General features: G+C 40.7%; 1 protein-coding gene across 1 annotated transcript; it reads left to right on the forward strand.

Annotated features, from left to right (window-relative positions):
• The first annotated feature begins 227 nt into the window (after positions 1-227).
• On the forward strand, positions 228-25,065 carry CAPN6 (calpain 6). The gene is made up of 13 exons (XM_079124348.1): positions 228-374; positions 6,405-6,584; positions 15,375-15,506; positions 16,630-16,838; positions 17,341-17,533; positions 18,094-18,287; positions 18,540-18,617; positions 18,725-18,911; positions 20,980-21,102; positions 21,280-21,482; positions 22,040-22,161; positions 22,533-22,669; positions 23,410-25,065. Exons 2-13 carry the CDS (start codon positions 6,420-6,422, stop codon positions 23,590-23,592), a joined length of 1,926 nt encoding a protein of 641 aa, XP_078980474.1. The 5' UTR covers positions 228-374; positions 6,405-6,419; the 3' UTR covers positions 23,593-25,065.
• Positions 25,066-26,957: the final 1,892 nt, after the last annotated feature.

A 26,957-nucleotide genomic window follows, 5' to 3' on the forward strand; every position in this document is an offset into this window, starting at 1 on the left:
CTATTTCTCCTTGGAACAGAAAAAGCTTTCAAAAGTGGCTTTCTGGCCTTTCCAGTTTGCTGGTGGGTGGATCTGGAGTGGGCATCCCGTCTGCACATCTGGCAGGGGTGCCTTCCAGATTTTCCTCATGACTCAGGATCAGTTTCTGAATGCTGGGCGGGGCAAAGGCTCCTGAAGTTGCTGAGAGGCACCTCCCCCTGTGAGCAGAGCTTGGTACAGCCCAAATAGTTTTCAGGTTAAGAAAGCCAGAATCTTTGTTCAGCCACACTGACTGAACAGACTTAGTGGGGTTACCTGGCTAAGTGCAGCAGCAGTGGCAGTAGCAACAGCAGCAGCAACAGCAACAGCAGGGAAAAGCTCCTGGGATAACTCAGGTGAGTAGAGACTTAGCTAGAATTTTGTTTACTGGTTATGTTAGCATCTAAGAGAATCAAAGGAATGTCAGCTTTATAGTTAATCAAAATTTTCAGCTATAATCTTATAGTCTGTCTCAATCAGATGTGTGCACGTTAATAGCAGTTTGAGAACTTCAAAGCGAATGGCATTTTTGGTTGGTCATTTTGGGGGCTGTGTGGGGTGATTGTGGTTGTGTGGCAATAAGATTTTTCAGGATATATCTGGTCAGTTTTGTTTGCATGTATGTGTGTGTGTGCACATGCCTTCTGATAAATACTTGGTGTGCAAGGACAAACCTGGGAGAGGGGGTGTGAGGGGGAGAAGCCTGACTGACTGTCAGAACTTCTTTCTAGTTTCTGCTGACCCAAAGCTATGGGCAGATTATTGAAATGCAGGCAAAATCATGGAGCCACACTGTGTGCAAAAGGCCTGTGAACCCTGGCAGAGAAGTGCACAGACTGTGGTCTGTTGCACAGGAGGGAGTGGCAGCCGAGACTGTCTTAACTCCTTGTCTGCACAGCCGGGGGCCCTCCTGCCTCTGGTGACAGGTTGACCTTGGTTATTCCATTGTCAGCCCCTGACCTGGTTTTTTTTCCCCTCTGATTCTAGTTTTGGTTTAAATTTTGATTTGTAGTTGAGTCCCTGTTCCTCACCCCCACTCCTGACCCGTTACACTGTTCTAAGGATTTAACTGGGCTACTCGACCAGAGTGGGCTTCTGCTGGGGCAGGGAAAAGGAGTGACTGTGTACTGCAATTGAAATAATTGGTTCTGAAGATTTAGAATTCAAAGTTTGATGAAAAGCCTATAGGAGAATTCAACAAATTCTGCTGTTGTGACTGTCAACTCTGGCTTGCTTCAGGATAAAACATCCTGGTTTGTATTAGGATTTTACGGAAATTCAGCTAATGCTCTATTTGCTAATCTTTGTTGTGAAATTAGGGACACTTTATAGTCTGAATGAGTAAACAAAAAATACTTGGGGACTGCTAATTAACTCTTGCAAATTCTTCTGGCAGTTTGTGTACGTGTGCATGTGTGTGTGCGTGCTAATGTGCATATGTGTGCAAGAGTGTGTGTGAACACTTTGGATTTGAATAGCATTCTTTATTAGTCCTTAGAGTTCCTTGCAGTCCAGGGAAAAGCCTAAACACCAATGTGGTCAGGAATAGGTTAAAAAGTAAGCTTTTCATATCCTTGGGAGTTTTCAGTTCCTAAATTAAGAGCAGAAAAAGCCCCTTTGTGACCCCCAAACAGTGTTTCTTTGATTAGTTTTGATTTGAAATCATCTCACCTTCTGACAGCTTGCAATTCAAAAACAAAACTCCTAAGTGCATTCTTGCAAGAGGAGGACAATGAGCATTTTCAGAAGCAATGTCTTGCTTTAGGTTTTGTTTGCATGCTTCCCCCACCACCTCTTTTTGAAAAAAATAATGTGGTGAAAAGAGTCAGTAGGTTCCCGTTTTGGTGCTGACCCTGTTACTATGTAACCTTGGGCAAGGGCCTTCACCTTACAGTAAAAGAAAGAAGTTTTACTAAGTAGTTTCTAAGAGTCCTTACAGCATAACTCTCCATAAAAATCAGAATTAGATTCTCAAAGGACTATAAAATTAGACTTATAGGATAGGCTTATTCAGTCAACAGGGCAGGTCAGCAGAATAGGAGAGGTGGAATAGGAAGTAGAGAATGGCAGAGGGACCATTTTATACTGGTCTTTTAAATGCTAGTGCATCGACTTTCTTCAGTTTCTACTAAGGACAGACAGGGAATTTAATTTGCTAAATGTGACCATTTCCCAATACTACTGCCCTGCATTAGTCTAATCCTTAACAAATAAAGAGTCTAGTTGCATACTTGATTTCATTAGATCTTCCCAATAACACCCTGAGATGGGCAGGGCAGCCATTGTATTTGCATTGTGCTTTTGGGGAAACTGAGGAACAGAAACATTATGTACACTAAATGGTGGCATTTTGGATTTGATCCTGGATCTTCTGACTAGCTTGTATTCTTTCCATAATTTCAAATTGCTTTTTATTTTTAACAGCATTTTCAAGAATATAATAAAAGGAAATTATGTGCTCCTTTTTTTCCCTGTGTATATATGGAAAACACTGTTCTCTGTATAACATGTGGATGCTGAATTTTTATTCTTCCTATAGAAACCCCATTTCTCTCATGACAGAGCCTCTAATTGTGGGGATAAAGGGTGTCAATTATGTCTAAAGTGGGCCTACTTCATGGCAGGACAGAGTTGGGACTCCTGTATTCAAATTGTCTGCAAACTCTTAGCTACTTCTGCCTCCAATTTTTTGCACGAAATACAGAACAAGGGGGGAAACTGGGAAAAGGGAGAAACTAGCCATGGGCAATGCTCCTGAGGCCGTGCGTTCTCCCCTTCACCCCCTTAAGTGCCCTCACTTCCTCTCCACTTACCCCGATCCAAAGTGATTTGTGAATCACAGACCTGATTTCTTTTATCAGATATTTTTAGAGCAAAACTTGGTTTCTACTCTAAGGATGACCCCGAGGTAAAGAAGCAAATGAGTTTACTCCAAAAGTTTGCCTAGCTCCCCCATGCTTTCAGGTCCAGTGAGCAGCTTGCGTTCCCGCTCCTAGCTGCAGCTTTGCGTTCCACGTGGCAGGCTCTCTCAACTTCCCCTGGCAATTCCCATGTCTCCATAATCTGGTCTCTTGAAAGACAACAGTGTTCTTCATATTCTTTCTCTAGGCAGTGAGTCCAAGTTCAAATAATATTATCTAAGATCATTACCTCAGTGCTAAACCCCACTTTCTGCCTCAACCAGCCACCCATGCCACTAGCCCCCAGGTCACAGTGTCCTTCTTTATAAATGTTCACATTCTCCTTGTGGCACATTCACTAGCTCCCTTTGAACTAGAGACTCTCTGGGTTTTACTGAAATCTCTAGCTTTTATTTTGTCTGCCAACTCTGCTCATATGTGGTCTTTAACTTAGGGGCTCTCCCCTCCCTGTCAACACTGGCTGAAATGGGACAGTGAGGAAGGAGCATTCCCTTCTCAACACTCCTCTACTCTGACAGGCAAATCATTTATGACAATTCCACTTTTCAAATTTCTGGGTTTCCAAAAGTGTTCTGAGGGTTAATTGATAAATCCCCAGATGTAAAGGGTTCAGTTTCTCCCACGATCATCAAACCCGGAAAAGAAAGAACCTTTTCAATATCCACCGTGGCAGTAAATTCTAGGCAGAATGCCTCAAAGTTGGGCATCGTGTTTGTTTTGGAGGGTTTCCTCATTTGAATTAAAAAATTCTTTCTTAAAAAATGCAGTGACCAAAAGAAGCAGTGTGGTGTGATGGAAAGTCACATGCCAAATCTGGCATTAAACAGATCTGGGTTTGAGTCAGTCCTGCCAGTTTCTGGCTGCTGCATCTCTGAGCTGCCCTTTCTGCAGGTACAAAATGAAGGGCACAGATCATAACCATAAAACATAGCCACTATGAAGAGAATGTGAACTGAAGCACATTTTGAATAGTAAATTGCCATACGCTGATTTGCTACTTAAAACATTTTTCCTGAACAATGGCATGTGCAAAGTTCTGTGCCCAACAATGAGAGGGCTTCAGTGTGTCTCTAGCATTCACAGAGCACTTTCCATTTATTCCAGATTATTTTTATACTAACCATCTCAGTATGTACAGCCACAGCGTAAAGGGGCAGGGTTGATAACCTCACTATTTTGATGAGAAACTGAGGCACAATGATTACCAAGGTCATAGAGCAAATGGACACATTTCTCCTGCTACCTCGTCAGAAATGGGGTTCAATTCTACTCTGTAATTTTAACAGCACGTGGGACTATAATCATACTCTAATGAAGTTTGTTCAGACTCAGCCTGATGCTCCTTATGTGTAGCCAAAATGCAGACATTCTCACTCAAAAGACATTATATCGAAATTTGACCCATTCATACTACTGTACATTTTACCTCTGAAAGGGAGGGATCGGACTGCTTTTTAAAATGAAAGCTAATTTTTTTAATTGATAGTGTTCTGTCTGTGGACAGGTCCTCTTTATAACGGGGATTCCCTTTTCAGGCTCTTGCCTGCCTTGCTATTTGCCTGAATAGCAAGGGAGACTCATGAGGGCAGATGACTTTTTCAAGAGCAGGAAATGCCCATTTATCTGGAATGCTTAGGGACTAGGAGATTCTGGCAAACTAAATGTCCTAATTGCCTCAGAATATCCCACATTTACAGTCCCAGCCTCTGGCAACCCACCAAACCTAGGGAAAGCATGAGGCAGAGTAGTGCTTGCCGTAAGTTTGAGCCTACCTGAAAATTGGGGTTCATTCTTAACAGGCTCCACAAAGGAGTCTGGGCAAACATTCAGATTGGCCTTGATGCTGCTTAACTGAAAATTTTTACTGATACCACCCATGCCTTCAAATGCAATGAAATTTACTAATATTTAAAACACATGGACAAAATTAAATCTGATTAACAGAAAACATTTCAGCATTTTTCAGTGTCGCTGCAGTTCTCAGTTTGAAAATCACTGTCAATAAATAAGGCTATGAAAAAAAGTAATTATGATCAGTTTCTTATTCCTATTCCTTGGATTCAGAGAAAGTGTATGCTTGTTGCACATATATTGCAAGTATCATTGCCATAACATTGCAAGAAATTAAGTTTTCATCATTTTCAAATGGGGTGACTTATTTACCAGTGAGGCATTTCAATGTGATACTGAAAGAACATGAAAGGGGTTAATAGAGAGGTCTGATTAATATTTTACTTTTTATAAAATAGCAACTGCCTCACAGATACTTTTAAAAGTGCTAATGTAGTCAATTTTTTTTTTGTTTTTGCAAAAATTGTCCAATTTTCAGCACTACGAACCTTAAGACTTTTTGTCTCAACCCTCTTTGGTCATAGAATATAGACTGTTATCTTTAAAATATATTTTTAGAATAATTGACATCATCAAAATTTCACAACCCTCTCCTAATTTACTACTGAATGGCAGAAGAAGATCATTAAAATCATTACAAATCTCTTTGTGAATCAAGTGAAGACGGTGAAAACCCTATTATCACCCAAAAACTACTTAAAATCAAATTTGCCTTTCAAATTATCTTCATAAAAACCAGTTGTTAAGTACATTTGAGTGTGGGGCACTCTGATAGACATTGTCTGAAGAGCCACTATATTAATTCTCTGTTTAGCCATGTAAAGTTTCTTTCTTTCTTTTGGAGGAAAGAAAGCAACAGTGTATTGCTATGGGATAAGAATCTATAGTCCACCAAATTAGTGTAATTGAATTTCGGAGTCTGCCTTTTGATTTCAGAGTCTGCAAATGATTGTACATTAGACTTTGAAGAAAAAAGACCATACAATCTTTCTATCTTTCCTTGTCTTTGGAGGCCATCTGCTGAGCTCTCTTTCTTGCATTAGCCTTCTTGGTCAGTAATAAAACATGCAAAGCTCTTTAAATGATAAAAGGGAAGTAATTGTGCAAAAGGACGTGTTAGAATTGAAAGGAGCTGCTTCTCCCCTTGTGCACAAAGTGTGACTCTCCAGGGCACCAACTTATTCTGAATGCAGTAAAATGATTGTTTTTCTTTTGTCTTCAAATGTAAAATAGTACTTTGCCTTGAACTCTTCTTTGCTAGTGTAAATGGAAGACTACCTTTTAAATTATAAATGAGTCATGCTTAACTAGCTATCTTCATGTTTATTATCTATTTTCCCAAAGAGATTGTTAAGGTCCACATTGCCCCATTTGACAGATAAAGAAACAGAGTCTAAAATGGTTAGGAGCCTTACACAAGGCCCCATATTAATTAGTTACACATCCTGGACCCTTATTTCTTGAAAATGATGACTTTTCCTTTAGGGCTAAATTAGAGGTGCCTAACTCTGGGAAGAAGTCACTGGGGTGACTGTTGTTTGTGTAATCCCTGGTAATCTTTGAAAGACCTGAGAATGTCTTTCTCCAAAAACAACACTTCTTTTCTCATTCTAGGCATAGTGTGACACTATGGGTCCGCCTCTGAAGTTCTTCAAAAACCAGAAATACCAAGAACTGAAGCAGGAATGCATCAAAGACAGTAGACTTTTCTGTGACCCAACTTTTCTGCCTGAGAATGATTCTCTTTTTTATAACCGACTGCTCCCAGGAAAGGTCGTGTGGAAACGTCCCCAGGTAACTTTCTTTATTTTCCTCAATTTCTGTCTCTTCTTGACCTCCTTCATCAAAACCCTACTTGACCCACTCTTTCCACTTACACTGGCCTACTGTGTCAACTAATTTGGATATCAACTTCCTTCCTTTCTCTGTCTTTTTCTAGCTTTATCAAGGTATAATTGAGAAATAAAAAGTTGTATATATTTATGGTGTACAGCATTATGTTTTCATATACCTATATGTTGTGAAATGTTTACTACACTCAAGCTCATTCATATAGGCATCACCAAACATAGAGACAATTTTAAAATGGGATCTTAGCAAAATCTGCTATCAGGCTCTCTCTCCCTCTCTTCCTCCCCCCCCCCCCTCCTCTTCTTCTTTTCTCTCTTTCTCTCTCTCTCTCTCTCTCTCTCTCTCTCTCTCTCTCTCTCTCTCTCCGCAAGGGTTCTGCTTCTTTTCTTCTCCTGAAATAAATCCTACTATTTCACAGTTAAAGAAAAGGCTGGGGGAAAGCTTCATGGATCTGTGCTCCTGACTGTATTTTGAAGAGACCTGAATTTTAGTCAGATTTTGTCAGATAAATAATTTCAAAAGATCAACAACAAAAAGGAAATCTTGGGGCTGGGGATGTAACTCAGTGATAGAGCACTTGGCCCAACATGTGCATGGCCCTGGGTTCAATCCCCAGCAACCCCCCCACACACAAAGGAAATATTACCATGCTTATTATCTTTTAGAAGTTCATTTGAGTAGCTCAAGATAAGCTCATACCAGTGAGGGGAAAAACTCCTTAAAGTATGAACATAAATGAAACAAACTTGATAGGGAGAAGATGGATTTGGCATCTGGGGAAGGAAACTTCTTTGCTGCTCTTTGGACATCATCACCCATATCATTCTACAGTTGGTCACGTGGGATCCACATAGAACTGCAGCTCTTTCACCACCTATTAATAGTAATTATTAATAGTTGCTATGGTCCTCTGTGGAACAGCTATATATTATGTCTCAAAGCAAGTCTCAGCCCTACATGAGTGGGCATTCATACTATAATAAGATATGATGATGGAGTCTGGAGAATAAATAGCAAATAAACACGCTATATCTAAAAGTTGTAACTGGAGAGAAGGGTATTCTTCCTGGGCTCCTTTCCAATGAGAGTTGCCTGGTGTATAGGCCACAGAGGGTTGTTTTGAAATGCAGGTTGTTCTTGAAAAAGCTTCACAAAATCTTGAAGATGTTCTATTTAATGAGGTGCATGATGATGGAACCACCTCAATCAGCAACTCAATGGTTGCCTTCTTTAATGATCCAACTATCACTTTTGGTTGCGATTTCCACAGCTTATACTCCTAAATGGAGTTCCATGAGCTACTTGAGTTTATGCAAATTACCACCAGGTGGTGCCAAGATACACTAGTTACATTAAGACTTGTTTTCTGTGCAACTTGAAGTATGTATCTTCGTGTTTGCTTGCAAAGAATGATAACTATTGAAAGTGTGAGACTGAGGGCTAGGGGTATAGCTCAGTGATAGAGCAGAGGCTCTGGGTTCAATCCCCAGTGAAAAAAAAGAAAAATGGGAAAAAAATGACAGTATGAGCCTGTGAGAAGTTTCTCTTCCTCAGGAGGAGAACTGCACTCCTCCTGCTTTTCTGTGCCTCTCGTTGTTGATATCTGTGTAGATCATGTTGTTGACCTGCAATAAAAATCTTGGAAACATGAGCAGAGTTCATTAATCACTATTTGGTATGCAGAGAGGTAAAACCATTTTTCCCCCAAAGAAAATGCATGGAGAAAATGAAGCTATGTGGTCTCAGAGCCACACCTATGAATGAATGATGATAATAAAGGGCATAACTATTTTGTGATGCTTGAACATGGTGGAAAGGACATCAGTGGGGCAGAAGTAGCTGAAAAGGAAGCAGGAAATTGAGAAAGGTTTATTAGGTGGGTGTCTTTTTAAAACAGGACAGACTCGAACATATTTATAGGCTAAGGAGTAGCCAGTAAACAAAAATTTGAAGATGCAGGAGAACCACTGATTGATGGGAGTGAGATCTTGGAGGAGGTGGGAGGACATCTGGTGGGCGGCAAAATTGCAAGCCAACATGAAACCATTCCCCAGATGTGAACCAAGCAGACAGCGCTTCCTGTGCTGGCCTGTCTTTACACATATCTTTCCCCTTCTCTCTTGGCTCAGTCCTTTGTCCTTTGCCTTCATCGTCCAAATTCTGTGGATTTAATCCTAGATGGATTAGCAGAGAAGGAAAAAACTTAATAACCTTGAAAATAGTCCATTTTTCCTCTGAGGCAAGCTCTAGGGTGAAGGAATGTAGGGGGATGTTTGAACAAGGGGGAGGGGTGGAAAAAAGTCAACATTTATGGCATGTGTACTATGGGTCAGATACTTTGGAGTTTTCTACACATTATTGCATTTCATCCTTATTTACCACAGCTTAGTAAGGTAGGTATGTTAAATTACTTTGATGTAATTCTTTGGTGTGATTTTCCTGGTTGAAAAAATAATGGCAGATTTAGTGCCCTTTTTATTGATGAGGAAACTGAGTCTCCAATAGAAGGCAAGAATTTCGTCAGGGTTGGACCACTAACAAGGTAAGATATGAATCCAGGTTTGACTTCAAAGTCCACATGAGTTTCATTCTCATTGCCATATCAGGGAAATAGTTATTTGTGCCTCCTCTGTTTTTCAAAAAGGTAGTGTCCTTCTAGTTAGTTTCACATTCCTTCTATTTGTTGATGCTGTACTTCCAATAATTGATCCATACTCTCCCTTTTGAGAGCATCGTGTGACCTTAATCTCCAGTACGGGAGTCACTTGAGAAATGTTTATAGAACAGCTGCTCTGTGACAGCCTCTGCACAAAATAAAGACATAGCCTGCAATGAGGCACTCCCATACTAGTTGAGAACATGATATGAATCCATCAAAGAGTTAGATAACAAATTAATTCTGAATATATGAAATGCTATTTTCAGGCATACAGACAGTAGTAACTCATGTAGGGTTTTTGAAGGGGAGAAGATGATCATAGACTGGAATGGTTGAGAAAGGAGACTCTTCTTGGGAGCAGAAGAAAAAAGCAAGATTCTGCACCAGCATCTGAGCCTCCTCAAAAAGCTGTGGATTCTTCCAGGCAGAATGGAGGCCAAGTCTGTGGTCAAGAACCACGTCAAGATTCTCTGGTCTCTCATCAGGAAAGCCAAGAGACAGTGCTGGGCCTCTCTGAATTGGCTCAGGAAGACTAAATTGGTCATTGCCCTCCCCCACCTCATTAGGAAGGTTGAGATCCTGGTTTGCAGGGAAGCTTATACACAGCTTTTCTCTTGGCGTGCCACATGGTCTCACACTCAATCAGGGCAATTTTATGAAGTTTCCAAAAAGGGGGCAAGATGATTAACCTAGTATTTTCTGTCTCTTTTTTTTTCCCATGTTACAACCTTCTGCCTTCATAAGCCTCCCATGCCTCTGAACATCGCTGATAGTTGAACAAACCTGACCCCAGGAAGGTACCTATCTTCATGGGGCAAAAGAGAGTTCCCCTTTTCTCACTTCTACTTCCTTGTTCTGTTTTAAGGAGCCTCTTTAGATAGGAATTATAAGTGTTCAGTTTCAGATCATCTATTCACACCCTCCAGAAGAAAACCCATCTCCTTGACTCCTCCCGTGATCCAATGGCTCCAGCTATTGTCCTAGCTTTCTAAGTACATGGATATATTGCCTGAGACCATGTGCTCCTGGACTTTCCTGTCCTCCTTGAACCTTAGCATAAAACGGCTTAATAAATTATAAGAACCAAGTTACACTAAGTTGCAGTGTAAGACAGCAGGTAGGGTTTTCAGACTGGACACTGCCTGCCAAATTCTCACAGAAAATCTCTTCTACAGTTTCTCCAGCCACTCTGGCTTTTTTCCTGACTGACTCATATCCACCTACAATACTGTCTTAGAGTCAGACACATCTAATCCCTGACTAAAATGGAACTAGGCCTCATGGGAATTTACACAGCCAGCTGTGGGGGAAGAAAGGGCACCTGCACAAAATCTGTCAGCTCTCCTGGGCACATTTTGAGTTCAGCCTCAACTACCATGACTCTTGCCCAGTCTTCCTTTGGGGAATACCCTCTCCTGGGCTGTGTCACTACATTGTCTTGGTGGAAGGGGAGGGTGGTAAAGTTCTGGATTAAAACAAGGGTATTAGGAAGGAAGGGAAAGGCTGACGAGGGAAACATCAGAAGCAGAATATACAAAATGGAGTGATAGAATGTGAAGCAACAGTAAAAGAGGAAATACTTCTCTTTTACTCTTATGGTTTTCTCCTCTGGAGATCATGTCCCTCCACATCAGTAGTCCTAAATGTTTTTCACTGTTTACACAAACAGTAGAGTAGGTCCACATTCTTTCCCCCAACTCTCCTATTTATTCTAAATTTTGCATATGAACTTCTTTCATTTAGCATAATGTTTTTGATGTTTAATATCATCCATGTTGTGCTACGTTTGTTCCTTCTTATTGCTGAACAGTATTCTGTTGCATAGATTAAACAAATTCTTCACAAAAAGCCATTTGGGAGCTATACCCAGAGCCTTCTGGCAGAAGTCTGAAGGTTCAAGTAAGAATCTCATTACATAGTGACTTGGTTGTCTAGGTTGGGAGGAGAAGTTGGACTTACGATCTTATTCCTAGGTTCTATACTGGGTTTTCCTTGGTGGTTTTAGGAAGGAAGAGAATGTTTTGCTGATGACAAATCATTCATGCAGGAATAAAATTCCCAGCAGGCAAAGTAGACTCTTTGGGAGATTGGTGCAACACTGGTCCCTGAGTCCATGTCTACCTATAAATGTCCCATATGGGGGTGGTTCCATTTTCTTTTCTTTTTTAAAAAAATATTTATTTATTTTTTATTTTTATAGACTGCATTTTGATTCACTGTACACAAATGGGGTACATCATTTTATTTCTATGGTTGTACACGATGTAGATTCATACCATTCATGTAATCATACATCTACAGGGGTAATGATGGCTTCTTGAACTAGCTCACAGAGCCCTGAGGTCCTGAATGACAGTTCTGTGTAAATTAACCCCTGGGCCTTTTGGGACTACTTAAGCCCTAGAGTTAGTCACAATGTACCTACTACAGGGCTGACCATGCCCCTACCCCCAGTACTACTACATTGCTTATAGCACTTTTGAAAGTGCCTCTACTCTTCTGGATGCTAGTTTTGGGGGCAGCATTTCATTTTATTGTGGTTCCTGATGTTTACCTGGGAACTCAATACTTACTGTCAGCAAATTTCAGTTGTATAAAAATTGCTGAAGAATTAGGTGTGGTTGGTCAAAGGGAGCCTCATAGAGTGACCTGTGCAGGGCTATGGGCTGTATAATTGTATGCCCCCTCCCAGAAGAGTTCTCTGGGCAGGGGAAAGGGGTGAGAATAATTGAGAGATCCACAATGCTCAGCTAAGATAACACATTTCCTAGAGGAGTTGCTTTGCTTACAGAAGGTTTTGGCTTGAGGGTAGGGGTATGTGGGGACCATTCCAGCTTTAGTTGTGATGTTCAGTTCCTAATTATGTGTTTCCTCCTAAGAAATTATTTTGCCGTGACAAACAGTTCAGTTCAAGGATCACTTCAGATGTGCCAACACAGCTGGGAGCCATTAGGGGCTCAGCATCTCCCCCCTACTCCCAAGCCACCCAAATATTGTGAGCTGTGACCTCTCCTCTAACTCCACTCCTACCACTCCAGCACAGCTCAGGCTGAAATGTCCCATCTGCACTCTGTGCCTCAGCTTGGAATTACAGAAAAACTTTCCCAACCTTCTTTCTTTAACTCCAACAGGATTATATTCAGTGTGTCCAAAACTAGAAGAAAAGTCAATAAAAAGACATTTCATTATTTTCAAGTTATCACCACAAAAAGTCCATGTGGCTGTTAGATTTGCATTGGCTCACCACTCTTACCCTTTCTAATTCCTTGACTTCTTTCTGGTCTTTCTGTCTCACTTCTTTAAAGAGATAAAATATAAGGGTTAATAAAGGCTTGTCTCTGATGCTTCACATCATAGTGCATACATATACTATGGGGTTGATTCATATTTAGTGGACTGAACAGAGGAGATCAATGCCTCTTGGTGATATTTAGCCTGGAACCAAAAGCTAAGAGTCTTTCAAATAATATAGATCTGCACAATATTACCCTTTATGGAGTGCACTAGTAAGCCTAAGGCAAAGAGATAGACTCTCTGAACTCTTAAGTTTCCCTAACAGTATATAGTTATGAAGAATTAAATATTTTAGGTTTAGGTGTCCTACTAATTAGACAGCCAGAGAAACAGGTTACTGCCCTTTGCTGAGCCTGTTTCCTGATCTGTCAAATACTAGATAGTCTTTAAATTTTCTTCTTGTTTTGACATTCCATAATTCTTATCATGTTTTAAAAATCCATTGTTAAATCGATACAATGTGTAAAGAGTGGAGAAACAGAACTGGGGAATAACCCAGATTATAAGAGAGAATAGTAAACAAGGGGGATTTAGCCCAAGTTTACTTTCTACCATGATTGCACACAGCTATGAATACATATGAGGGGGAGAGAGAGAGAGAGAGAGAGAGAGAGAGAGAGAGAGAGAGAGAGATGATAATTAATAACCAGATCCAATTCTACAGGAGAATAATCACCCAATTCTCAGCATGAATTCTGGTTATATGTCTTTTTGTTCACATATGTGATCCCTTATATCTTGAATAGAAGTTGACATGTCAGAGATATTGGTTAAACCTAGACCCCTGTTGTGAAATGAGTCTTATGGAAGTTCCAGAAACTGTAAAATCCAGTCACTACTAATTATATAAAACTAGAAAATAATTTGTCTTACTAATCTAAAAGTACACTTTTTCACATATCAATGTTTACTTTATTGTTTTTCCATGCTAGGAAATTATAGTATATATTAACTAGATCCAAGAAATCACTGTACAACTTTACATCTTGCTCCAAATAAAATAGTAACATCTGACATAGGGCGGGAAAACTATGCTTAATTTCTTCTTAGAAAAAAGCAAAGAAACAAAGAGAAGAGAAAGAACATCAGGATCTAACTCACCCAACACACCTGCTTTCTGTTCAAGAAGTGAAAGAAATGGATGGCTCACAACCCATAAAAATTTAGTAAGATAGGAGTCTCCTCCTAAGACACAAAGTAGTGATAAGACACCAGACATGCCTCTTAAACAAAAAAAGACCAGAAAATCCAAAGCTGACAACCCATCTAACCAGCTCCTTTTGGCAGAGAGATGCCCAATTAATCTTCAGTTTGGACTTGTCCCTGCCCAAAATGCCTATTTCTTTCCAGAGTTATTTTGGCTTTTAAAGAGTATATGGAATGTTTCATTCTGTAGACCAGACCCTTCATCAAGGAGAATTATGTCCATTTAAAAAAAAGAGGGTTGAGGAACAGAAAAATATAGCTGTCTCTATTTAATAATTTTAAAAAGGGTATATGTCTAGATTTTCTTTCCATTTGAGACTAGGATTTACTTCTGCTGGGTAAGCAGAATGTCAAGGTACAGGCTAACAACCTTCTTCATGGAGCTTCCTCCATCTATCAAGACTTCATTGGTATTTCCTGCCTTTGAACACTGCAAGTGCTGATACTCTGTGTCACACAACCGTGTCTTCAATTATATGGTGTCATGCATATGCCTTTGCCCATGCCCATCTCTCTAGCTATTACACTTCCATATCCCTCCCTTGTCCAACAGCCTAACTCTAGTCAACTCAAGCATTACTGCTATTGCAGCATTTATTCTATCATCAGGAGAACTTTGACGATCCCTCCTCTGGGCACTGATAACATCTTGAAAATTGCTCCGTTGTGCCCTCATCACATTTTGTTACATTCTTTGGGTTTCATTTTGCCTACATACAAAGGGAATGGAACATCTCATAATATGCTGGTGTGAAGACACATATGTATACGCCAAACAAATACTGTCCCCACTCTCTGTCCAGATCCCTTTGGAGGGATGTCTGTTGAAGTGCTCCTGTGCATGGTATATTAATACCTGCTATTTAAAAAAAAATTTAGGTGTAGATGGGCAGAATACCTTTATTTAATTTATTTGTATGCAGTGCTGAGGATGGAACCCAGTGCCTTACACATGCTAGGCAAGCACTCTACCACTGAGCCACAACCCCAACCCCAATACCTCCTATTAATGCTGCCGACATCTATATCCATCCAAACATGGGGGAAATCTGGTTGCCATGAAGATTGTTACCTCTGTTTTGTATTAGAAAAGGACTTCCTGTAAGGTCGTTTAACTCATTTTCCTAGAGAGGGAGACACATTAATGTTCACCTTCATCAGACCTTATCTCTTAAATGCAGTCATCCTTCCAAGTGCAGGTACTTCAGAAAAATCTCATCCTGACAAAATAGGATTGTACTGTACTGTGCTAATCCTTAGTTTTCATCTTTCAAAGCTCACTGCATGGTGAAAACTCTTCCAAACCCCAATGATAAGGTTCCTCCACTAGCACGTCATGTTACTCACTGTATCCTCTCCTTCTATTTCTCTAGTCATTTCCCACATGACAGTTTTCTTGTAGCTAGAGGACCTACAGCTTTGTTTTCCCTCACAATCCCCTCAACCTTTCCTTTATCCCATCCATTAAAATCCTAGTCACCTTTCAAACCTACCCCATTTCCTCTATGTCCTGCTTAGATCAGATCACAATGACTCTTGGAAAACTCTTATATAACCAATTGCTGTATCCATAGGACATCTGCGATGACCCCCGTCTGATTGTGGGAAACATCAGCAATCACCAACTGATCCAGGGTAGACTGGGGCACAAGTCCATGGTTCCTGCCTTTTCCTGTTTGGCTGTTCAGGAGTCTCACTGGACAAAGGTATTTCCCACTCTGTGGGACCTCATTCAGTTTTCAAATTCTTGCCCTCTTTAATAACTTTAGGAAAAATGAACTCATCTTATTCTTAGACTCTTCTATTTCCTGGAGTCAGAGGTATTAACTAAGTGAGTTCCTTCAAATTCATTATAAGTTTTCACAAATATAGAAAAGCAGAATTTTACAGTAAATACCCGTATACTCACAATTAACATTTTATTCTTCTTGCTTTGTCACATATACAAATTGATTTGTTATTGGCATTTGTGGTGCTCTAACTCAGAATTTCTGCATACTTATATTCTGTGCCTATTGGAGTATCAAGTCAGTAGGAGCCAGGAAGTCATGGACATATACACACATAGCAGAAAAGATAGGAAAGATGGAAACAGATTATTGAAAAGTTTCTAATAAGGTATTAATAGAACAAAAATTCTTTTGGTAACTAGGTAGAATTTAAAGCAACAAGGTATTAACCCTCTATTTGAGACAAAGAACACTTTCCTCATAAAGACAATTTTAGAATATTTAAAATTTCCTAAATGCAGTTTTATTCAGGGTGCAAGTAAAATCTGTACCCTATAGAATTTACATGAAATCTCCAAAATATATATGCAATTTAGATCTCTTTTGAGGTGCTAGGGATTGAACTCAGGGCCTCACACATGGTAGGCAAGAGCCCTACTACGAGTGACATCCCTAGCCCTTAAAAAGAACATTTCCAAATAAACTTCGGTGGGCCTTGTATTTTGGTTGGTTTGACCTTTTAAAATGCCTTATTTATTTGTTTAAACATGTAAGCATGAATATATTCGTGTAGTTCGTTTATCATCATCTAGTTTGGAGATTATCTGTGGAAAACACATAACTCCTGACTGGCCATCCCATTTATCCTGTGTATTCTTGGTTACCCCCAAGAATGGTAATATCATCCTCAGCAAAATGGAACTGGGGAAACAGAAGTTATGGACAAAATGCCTACCTAGTACTTTCCAATCTAGCCTCAAACCAGGTGCATTTGGTATGCTTCTTTTTGTGATGTGGGTTTGCCAGGAGTTAATTATAATCTCAATATCTGGATGTGGTCTGATGAATAACACTTGATTGAATGTACTTACTGTTCCAGACAATTCCCAACCATAAGGAACAGGAATGGGATCCTCGAAAACCAGATAAATATGCTGGGATATTTCGCTTCCGTTTCTGGCATTTTGGAGAATGGACTGAGGTGGTGATTGATGACTTGCTGCCCACCATCAATGGAGATCTGGTCTTCTCCTTCTCTACTTCCATGAATGAGTTTTGGAATGCTCTGCTGGAAAAAGCTTATGCAAAGTAAGGAGGGGGTTGTTTAATCTGTAGTCTGGGTAGACTAGGAGAGGAAACCCACATTTGTCCTTGGGAAATGATTCTCTCCCAACACAACACCATAGACAAAATTGCTTTGGAACTAAGTCAGATTTGAGGCATTGCATTTGGTCTGAATCTGGCCCTCAGAAATCCTAGATGACAAAGGAATCAGTTGTTCTGGCTTCCATTAAATCCTTACCTACTCATAAGTGTTCTAGGTAACCTTTGCCGTTGCTAATTTACAGATCACCTCTTTTTTTCCTTGTCTAACTTCTGCCTATAGAAAGAAGTTTCTGCATGGACTGTCCTTGATCAACATAGCCTAAGCTTAGAAATCTCTGACTATAATCTCAAAATATCTCTCATCTCATATCTAGAAAAAAGCCAGCTGGTAAAGATGAGGCAGGGACTGTTTTAATTATTGGGAACATTATGTCCTTGACATGGAAAAAATTTTACAAGGATAACCTTGCATATTTGACCCCAGGCTGCTAGGCTGTTATGAGGCTCTGGATGGTTTGACCATCACTGATATCATCGTGGATTTCACGGGCACATTGGCTGAAACTGTTGACATGCAGAAGGGAAGATACACTGAGCTTGTTGAGGAGAAGTACAAGCTGTTTGGAGAACTGTACAAAACATTCACCAAAGGAGGTCTGATCTGTTGCTCCATTGAGGTATGTATTCACCAAAACAACCACTCTATGCTCATTCCTGGCAAAAGAGCCTTCGAAATTTAGTAGGGAACATTGCCCTTAACCGGGAGATCCACAAAAAGCCATTAATGAAACTTGGAAAGCTAACATAGGCATTGAGCCTTGGCATGGAGGCTGGGGAGCTTTAACTTTTTATCCTTTTGAACCAGTCCTTTCACTGGGGACCAATGCAGCATCCCAGCTGGTGTAAATAGCCTCTGGTAAATTATTTCTCTTTTTTGTTCAGATTGTGAGTACTTGCTCAAGGAAAGGATTTGCTGTACTAAATTTTATCACAGTTATATCAATATACTACAGAAGGTAGTCTGAATCTAAATTGTTTAAGTGAATTGTTATATTACATTCTTTATTTCCTATCCTTTATTTGTTTTGTATCAGGTTATTTCTCAAGATCAATTTTCTATCCACGTAGGGAAAAATAAATTCAGTCATATTGGCATAAAACCAATCAATCAAGGAAGGAGAGCAAAGACTTGTGTCTCTCATTTCTTATGCCCGTATGTATCTTTCTTTGCTCTCAGTCTCCCAGTCAGGAGGAACAAGAAGTTGAAACTGATTGGGGTCTACTGAAGGGTCATACCTACACCATGACTGATATCCGTAAGATCCGTCTTGGAGAAAGACTTGTGGAAGTCTTCAGTGCTGAGAAGCTGTATATGGTTCGCCTGAGGAACCCCCTGGGAAGACAGGAATGGAGTGGCCCCTGGAGTGAAATGTGAGTGGCATTCCACTTTCAGTTCTCCATCTCCAAAACTTGTAGTTTTCCCAAACTCATCCTTCCAGAGTGCTAGTGAGCTCTCAATTCACAGAGACATTTGTGAGCTCTTGTCAGGCGTGGGGTCTGTGACCCAGCCAGAGGCGAGATAGAGCAAGTCTGATTCTCATATATTCTGTTCCTTTGGTACTCTGCTTACTGTTGAAAGTCAATAGTCAATGGCTTATACCTTTATTCTTTATTTGCATTTAGTTCTGAAGAGTGGCAGCAACTGACTGCAACAGATCGCAAGAATCTGGGACTTGTTATGTCTGATGATGGAGAGTTTTGGTAAGGAGAGGTTTTCAGCGTTAAGGGAATTAAGGTTTCTACTTGGAACCAAAAGGGGTAAATATTAGGCACCATCTTCATTTCTTACCTGCACCCCTTCCATTTAGGATGAGTCTGGAAGACTTTTGCCGCAACTTTAACAAGCTGAATGTCTGCCGTAATGTGAACAATCCTGTTTTTGGCCGCAAGGAGCTGGAATCAGTGCTGGGATGCTGGACTGTGGATGATGATCCTCTAATGAACCGCTCAGGAGGCTGCTATAACAACCGTGATACCTTCCTGCAGAATCCCCAGGTTTGAGTCGATTTTTCCTTTGCCTCCAAATTATCTAATCAGCAGGAATCCAGGTCTCATCTTGTTCCTCTCTGGAGTATTTCTTTAGCAACCAGACTTCCATTTGCAGCTATTGTTTAATATTCATAAGCTGAGATCGCTAAGAATTGACTCAGATGTTTGTAAAACACAGGTGACTATGTCTCTTTGCAGAGAGGTACCTGCAACATTATCAAATCTGAGTCTCCTTCTCTGGCTTCCTCTCTCCTGTCCATATTGCTTAGTATAGCTGTTTGGCAGTTCCTGCTTCCTCCTTATGGTGGTTCCACATTGGAGAAAGAGGAACTACTATCACAGACTATCTCAGTTCTTCTTCATTTATTGTTACTACCCCACTGTTTTCTTGGATGCATATAATACTGTATTTTCCCTCTTTTCATGTAGGTGTCTCTTTCTTGTACCCTATCATTATGCCTCCCTTTCTCATCTAAAACCTGATCATTTTTTTCTCAGGATGTGAATCACTGCCCTGTCAATGACTCTGTCCCATTTATCTGCCATTACAAAGCTATTCCAGGTGACACATTTGTGGTCAAACCCAGGCACATCCCAAAGTAAAACAGAAAAAAAAATTCAAATATCCAAAGCCTAAATGTATACTAACCTGAATGCTTTTATATCCAAATGCACTAATGAATTAACCAACAGGAGACAAGAATTCTGACTGTCTCACTGCCTCATTGCTCGTGAGTGCATCTCTTCTTTTCACAGATCTCATTTGGCCAGGCATTTGGAGGACACTGAGGTTGATACACTGATTTACCTAACTCATGCTTTTCTTGTGCCCCTTCCATCTTAATTGTCCACAAAGGAAAAGCAAAACTTCTATTATCCTCTACCTTATCTCACCCCCATTTACAATCCTGGAAATATTTCAAGTATTTCAAGTATCAGGCACATATGCCAAATTAGGGAAATGGTTTCTCTGTCTGCAAATGCACAGGATTGATCTTTAGGGCCTTATTTACACATCTATTTGCTGTTTCTTTCTAAAGGGAGGGAGGGAGGGGCACAGAGACAGAGAAGAGAGAAAAATATCTGATTTGTTTTATGTTTATCTCCCAATAGAATCATGATTCCTGCGATGATGTTTGGAAAGTTCTGGCACAGGCCTGTAGCTTCCCTCAAGTGATGATAGGAAAGCATCAATTCCCCAAAGAATTGTACCCAATCTTTCCAAAAGTCACATGTCTGTGCTGGCATTATGAGGCTATCCTGGGGCTATGCTGCAATGTCATGTTGAGTGAAATAAGAAAGTTTCCTGTCCTTATGATTTCTGGAATTCTGTATACAGTATTTAAAAACAAGGGGACAACAACAACAACAATAATAAACCAAGACAGGTGCAGTGGTCCATGCCTCTAATCGCAGCAACTTGGGAAACAGGCAAGAGGATTGCAAGTTCAAGGCCAGCATGGATAATTTAATGAGATCCTGTCTCAAAAATAAAATTAAAAGGGCTAGGGATGTAGCAAAGTGGTAGATCACACTCCTGGGTTCAATCCCCAGTACACAAAATAATAATGATAATAAACTAATAACATCAGGAACTTATGAAACCAAAGCATACCCTCTGGTATCAAAGGCCTAAAATAAAATTGTCTCTGGCTACATGCTGGATGTTTATTTTCTTGGTACTAGAGATTGAATCTAGGGGCACTTAACTATTGAGCCACATCACCAGCCCTTTTTATTTTTTATTTTGAGACAGGTGCTCACTAAGTTGCTTAGGGCCTCACTAAGTTGCTAAGGATGGCTTTGAACTTGCAAGGCTCAGATGCTGGGATCACAGGCATGCACCACTGCACCTGGTTACATGCTGAATGTTATAAGAAGAAGCAAGTGTAATCATATGCACTTAGCAAGTGAATGGATTATCTGTCCATGGTCCCATTGTCTGGTCAATAGTAAATTCTAGAAATTAACTCAAGGTCCTGTTTCCAAATGTAGAGTTTCTTCCCTGAAATTTAAAGCAGCTCATCTGAAATGGGAGTGCTAACTCAGCTCATTGGTGGCCTCTTTCCCTTAGTACATCTTCACTGTGCCTGAGGATGGGCACAAGGTCATCATGTCACTGCAACAGAAGGACCTGCGCACCTACCGTCGAATGGGAAGACCTGACAATTATATCATTGGCTTTGAGCTCTTCAAGGTAAGAATGAGCATTTATAGCAGAGAGAATGAAGGCAGATGGACTCAAAATTAGGATGATTTAGAATTAGGGGAATTATGAAAGACCCAGGGCTAAAGAAGACAGAAGACCTAGGACGTCTAACACAAAAACTATGATGTAAGCAGAATGGAATATTTCATCCTATTTCAATTCTAGGTGGAAATGAACCGCAAATTCCGCCTCCACCACCTCTACATCCAGGAGCGTGCTGGGACTTCCACCTACATTGACACCCGTACGGTGTTTCTGAGCAAGTACCTGAAGAAGGGCAACTATGTGCTTGTCCCAACTATGTTCCAGCATGGCCGCACCAGCGAGTTTCTCCTGAGAATCTTCTCTGAAGTGCCTGTTCAGCTCAGGTTCAGTTTCCTTGGCAAACCCTTCAAACTCCTGTTCTCTGCTTTGCCTCTACAACTAAACCTTTTGACCCCTTTCCCTTTATGCATACACTCAATGGGACAACATGTTCAAGTCAAACCTAACTAATTGAAATGATGGTGGTTGAAATATTTCTCAAAGTGGAGTTATGGGAAATTCCCCAGTGGAGGTCTGAGCTTCTGAGCTCTGAACTGCCATTTAAGGGGAACAGATCTATTGCCTCAGTTCTTCCATTTATATTCTATCTTCTGTTCTCTGGCCAACTCTGTCTTTTCTTAAACAGTTGGCATTCTTTAGTGTTACTGTTATGTCCTCAGTGCCAAGTCACCAAACCTACCTTTTTCCCCCAGTCCTGCCTACTCTGATCTTTATCTGCTAGTCCTTAAAATGATCATAAAATAAAAGCCATATCTGAGGAGGAATGCTCTAGGTCACACCGTGTCTCATACCTTATTCAGCAATGGTGCCAGCTTTGGCAGGTCCATCTCATTGAAGGATATGCATCATCAGATGACACATCTTCTTTTTGATGCCCTAGGGAACTGACTCTGGACATGCCCAAGATGTCCTGCTGGAACCTGGCTCGTGGCTACCCAAAGGTAGTTACCCAGATCACTGTTCACAGTGCTGAGGGCCTGGAGAAGAAGTACGCCAATGAAAGTAAGAATCACGGGGTTGTCTGAAAAGCAAAATTCTGTTTCATTCATTGCACATATGGTTAGAAAAGGTGGTCAGAAATTATTCTCTCCAATGGTATTTCCAGTCTAGAGAAGGCAGTAAGGATGTCAGCCATGGTAAGGATTGGGTTGTAAATGTTTTGGGGCAAGATCAATATAATATTCATTTTTATATTTCTATATGAAGCATGTGCAAGGAAAGGAAAGAGGAAATTAAAGTTTTAAGTCCTAGATCATTCTGGTGCCCAGGTATTAGGCTAAACATCCCAGATTTGACTTCATGAGTTAGCCTCTTGTCTACCTGGCAAGGAAATATAAATCACTGTATTAAAACTGAATGCCATTTTGTTCTAGCTGTAAACCCGTATTTGGTCATCAAGTGTGGAAAGGAGGAAGTCCGTTCTCCTGTCCAGAAGAATACTGTACATGCCATTTTTGACACCCAGGCCATTTTCTACAGAAGGACCACTGACATTCCTATCATAGTCCAGGTAATAATAGAGTGTCCCTAGGAGGGTTTATATTTTCTACCAGATACTAGATTGTCCCAAGTACCTCACATATATTTAGCATGCAGAGCAAGGGTTATCCCGTGTGTGTGTATGTGTGTGTGTGTGTGTGTGTGTTTCATTTGTTTGAACTCGAGAACACTTCTCGTGTAGCACAGACATGAACTTCCTTATTCGTTTCTGTCCTAAATATACACTTATTTCATTGTAGGCAGAAACCTAGATGTTCATGGGTATACTCGTTAAAATAGTTACTATAAAATCTCATGCTGGGAAGCATATGCCAGTTCAGAAGACCCTTACATTGCTAGGTCAGGATGGATCTCTGCAGTCTGGCACTTTTTCTGACTTAATAATTCTGACCAGTTACCTTTAGGTAACCATCCCACAGGTAAAGGATGATCCTAAGCTCTTCATTCTGGCTTTTTATTTACATTGTATGAGATATCCTCCTGTCAGCCAAAGGGCTATCAGAAAAGAAAATGTCTCTTGATTATATTTATTTACTTAGACATGGGGTCTCATTATGTTACCCAGACTGACCTCCAACTTGTGATCCTCCTGTCTCAGCTTCTCAAGTAGTGTGCGCCACTACACCTGACTGATCTCTTGATTTTAAAATAGATCTTTTTAAGCTTGCTATTAGGATTCTAGGTGTCATTGGGTAAGGACCATTCTCACAGAGGGTTGCTCATCTTCACTTCCTTGACTTGTTTCCGTAGGTCTGGAACAGCCGAAAATTCTGTGATCAGTTCTTGGGGCAAGTTACTCTGGATGCTGACCCCAGTGACTGCCGTGATCTGAAGTCTCTGTACCTGCGTCAGAAGGGTGGTCCAACTGCCAAAGTGAAGCAAGGCCACATCAGCTTCAAGGTCATTTCCAGCGATGATCTCACTGAGCTCTAAATCTCCAATCTCAGAGAATCCTGACAGTTTTCCATCTTTTTATTTTATGTCAGGTGCCAGGTCTTAGCTAAGATTCACTATCATTGAAAGAAAAAAAATCACAACAATTCACTCTTCCTCTCTTCTGTTAAGTTTCCCATACCTCCCGATCCAAGTAGCATCAGTAGCTACATAACCTATATACCTCCAGCAGCTGGACGGGGGAGGTGACAGTCCTATCTGGAGATCATACACATGTGTGCTTAAGAAAAGATTTTTGGGGCTTCCGGGGGTGAGATTCGAGCAGGACAATAGCAGAAGCTTGGACACTCTACAGATGTCTTTGCCCAGCATATCTTCCCTGTAGGTTGAGAAAGGAGGAGGGATGATCAAGGCCAAGCTGGTCTAGCCTGACATCCCAGCTCCTGACTGACATTAAAGACTTCTCAGCAGCATTTCACCCAGCAGCCAGAGTCAACTTTAAAGACCCCAAGCCTTACCACCACCACTACCATCTCCACCACCAACCACCACCACCACCACCACCACTACCAACATCACCTCCGGAAAGAATAGTCCTGCCTTAACCCAAGTCACCCCCCACAGTAAGTTTTACCTTCATGTTGAGGAAGCTTCCTAGGTGCTTAATCAAAAGCTGGAGTTCAATGTGGCCTAGAGTGTGAGAAGGGCCTGTGCTTCAGCTCAGTGGAAGCCAGCTTTGTGCACAAGAGGGAAAAGTGGAAGAAGCTGCAGTGGGAGACAAAGCCTCTGTCCCCCACCCATCCACACACACCTACACTCACACACGCACACATGGGCGTGCACGAACTACCGTTCAGGCAGTCAAAGGGCGAGAGCAGGGATAAGTGCTCCATCACACACATGGAGAAGATGAGAGAATCCATCCAGGAATAGTACAGCCAGTTTGGGGCCCCTGACTGCAATGTGAAACCTCTTGCTGCTGCTAGGTTTACAAACAAGCCCGTTGTCCTGTGCCTCCTAATATCATTGGTACTGAAGACCCCATATGGGAGCTTGAGACTTTGGGTCCCAGCCCAGACTCCTCAAGCATTTCTTTCAGTTGGAAAGCTTCACTCCCTGGGGGGTGTTTGTCCTCTCGTTTTTTCAGTACTTCTACAGAATTTTCTATAGAGTAAGTCATTATGAAATCTTCCTCCCTCCATCTTCATCTGTCAATACTCTACTCTCCTCCATAGCTCAGCATAAATGCCACCTCCTCCATGAAGCCTTCCCTAATCCCACCCCAAACCCCCACCTCTGACAATATTTCAATGCTTCTGCAATGATTAAAAAAAGAAACCTAGTTGTAGTACTTAGACTAGTCCAGCACGCATTCATTTTAAAAATGTATTTTGTAGGTTTTTTTTTTAGCTCACTCATTTTCTACCATGTTTTCCAGTCTGTGTAATTTCTGCAGTGCCTTCACCACACTGCCTTACATAAAGCAAATCACAATAAAGTTCATATTCAATAAACAGAGCAGTCTTGACATGAATTCACGGCACCAGAGAGATGGCAAGAGTGGTCATCTGTTGGGACTTGGAGGTGAGGGTACTTCATGAAACTTGAGCCCAGGTACAAGACTGCTGGATTCAGAGACCTTGGCTCTACTCTGATGCAGTCCTTTGTCTAGGAGGTGGTATGGTTGGGAGAACAGAGAGGGGCCTGCTTTTAGTCTATATTTACGGACTCTTGGGTGGTACTTGCAGTTTCTCTGTTTTGTAATCTTTCTGGAATTGGACTCTTGGCCAAGAGAAGATCTGCTAACAAGAGAAAATTCCAACTCCTCTCTTTCAGCATCTCCATAATAGCCAAGGGGATATGGAGACTTCAGTCATTTTCTTACATGCTCAATCTGCCATCTGCCCATTCTAGGGTAGGTTATGCAGGATGTTGCTCGCATTTTTCCTTGAGCCATGCCTCTTGACATGAAAAGATGATTAGCTAGGGCAAGGGTCTCCAAGGGAGAGGCACAACAAAACAGTTCTCAAAAACAGGCATCATTATTTCCCTGAAATGCTAGTCCAGGACACATTAGGGATTTAGATATTGTATATTTTTGTTAGGAATGAAATATACCATACAGATAATGTAATCATTCTATATGGTCACCAGATGGCACTCTGATATTATAATAAAGCTAAAACACGGTGCCACCTTTTCTTTTTCTTTCTTTCCTTTTCCTTTTCCTTTTCTTTCCATCTCTTTCCTTCCTTCCTTCCTTCCTTCCCTCCCTCCCTCCCACTCTCCTTCCTTCCTTCCTTCCTTCCTTCCTTCCTTCCTTCCTTCCTTCCTTCCTTCCTTCCTTCCTTCCTTCCTTCCTTCCTTTCTTTCTTTCTTTCTTTCTTTCTTTCTTTCTTTCTTTCTTTCTTTCTTTCTTTCTTTCTTTCCTTTCCTTCTTTCTTCCCTCCTTTCCTTCCTCCCATTCTTTCTCTCTCTTTCTTTCTCTCTTTCTTCTTTCTTTCTTCCTTTCCTTTCCTTTCCTTTCCTTTCCTTCTTTCCTCCCTCCTTTCCTTCCTCCCATCCATCCTTCCTTCCTTCCTTTCTTTCTTTCTTTCTTTCTTTCTTTCTTTCTTTCTTTCTTTCTTTCTTTCTTTCTTTCTTTCTTTCTTTCTTTCTTTCTTTCTTTCCTTTCCTTCTTTCTACCCTCCCTTCCTTCCTTCCATTCTTTCTCTCTCTTTCTTTCTCTCTTTCTTTCTTCTTTCTTTCTTCCTTTCCTTTCCTTTCCTTTCCTTTCTTTTCCTTTCCTTTCCTTTCCTTTCCTTCTTTCCTCCCTCCTTCCCTTCCTTCCTTTCTTTCTTTCTTTCTTTCTTTCTTTCTTTCTTTCTTTCTTTCTTTCTTTCTTTCTTTCATCTTCCTCTTTCTTTCTTTGGCAAGCCAAGTTTAGTCTGTTTTGTTTTCACACATACAAATGGGGTCTATCCATCAGAGGTCTCACAGGAGTTTCAAAGAATGGGTATGGGTGTGCTATTGACAGCAATTGTCTCCTTTATTGATTAAGAACATCCATCCTGGGCCGTGGTTGTGGCTCAGTGGTAGAGCACTTGCCTAACATGTGTGAGGCACTGGGTTCAATCCTCAGCACCACATAAAAATAAATAAATAAATAAATAAATATATCTTGTCCATCTACAACTTTTAAAAGAAAAAGAACACCTTTCTTGGTATGGCATGCATCTACAAGTATCTTGGATACAACATGAATGAATCTCAAAATAATTATGCTGAGAGAAACAAAAAAAGGATACGTGCTTCTTGATTTCATTCATATAAAATCTAGAAAATACAAACTACTCTTTAGTGACAGCATAAAGCAACAGTAGAGTGCATTTTGGCATATTATTCATATGTCTATATTAGTTGTC

Source organism: Sciurus vulgaris (genome assembly GCF_902686455.1).
Source record: "Sciurus vulgaris genome assembly, chromosome: X".
In the NCBI taxonomy this organism is placed as follows: domain Eukaryota; kingdom Metazoa; phylum Chordata; class Mammalia; order Rodentia; family Sciuridae; genus Sciurus; species Sciurus vulgaris.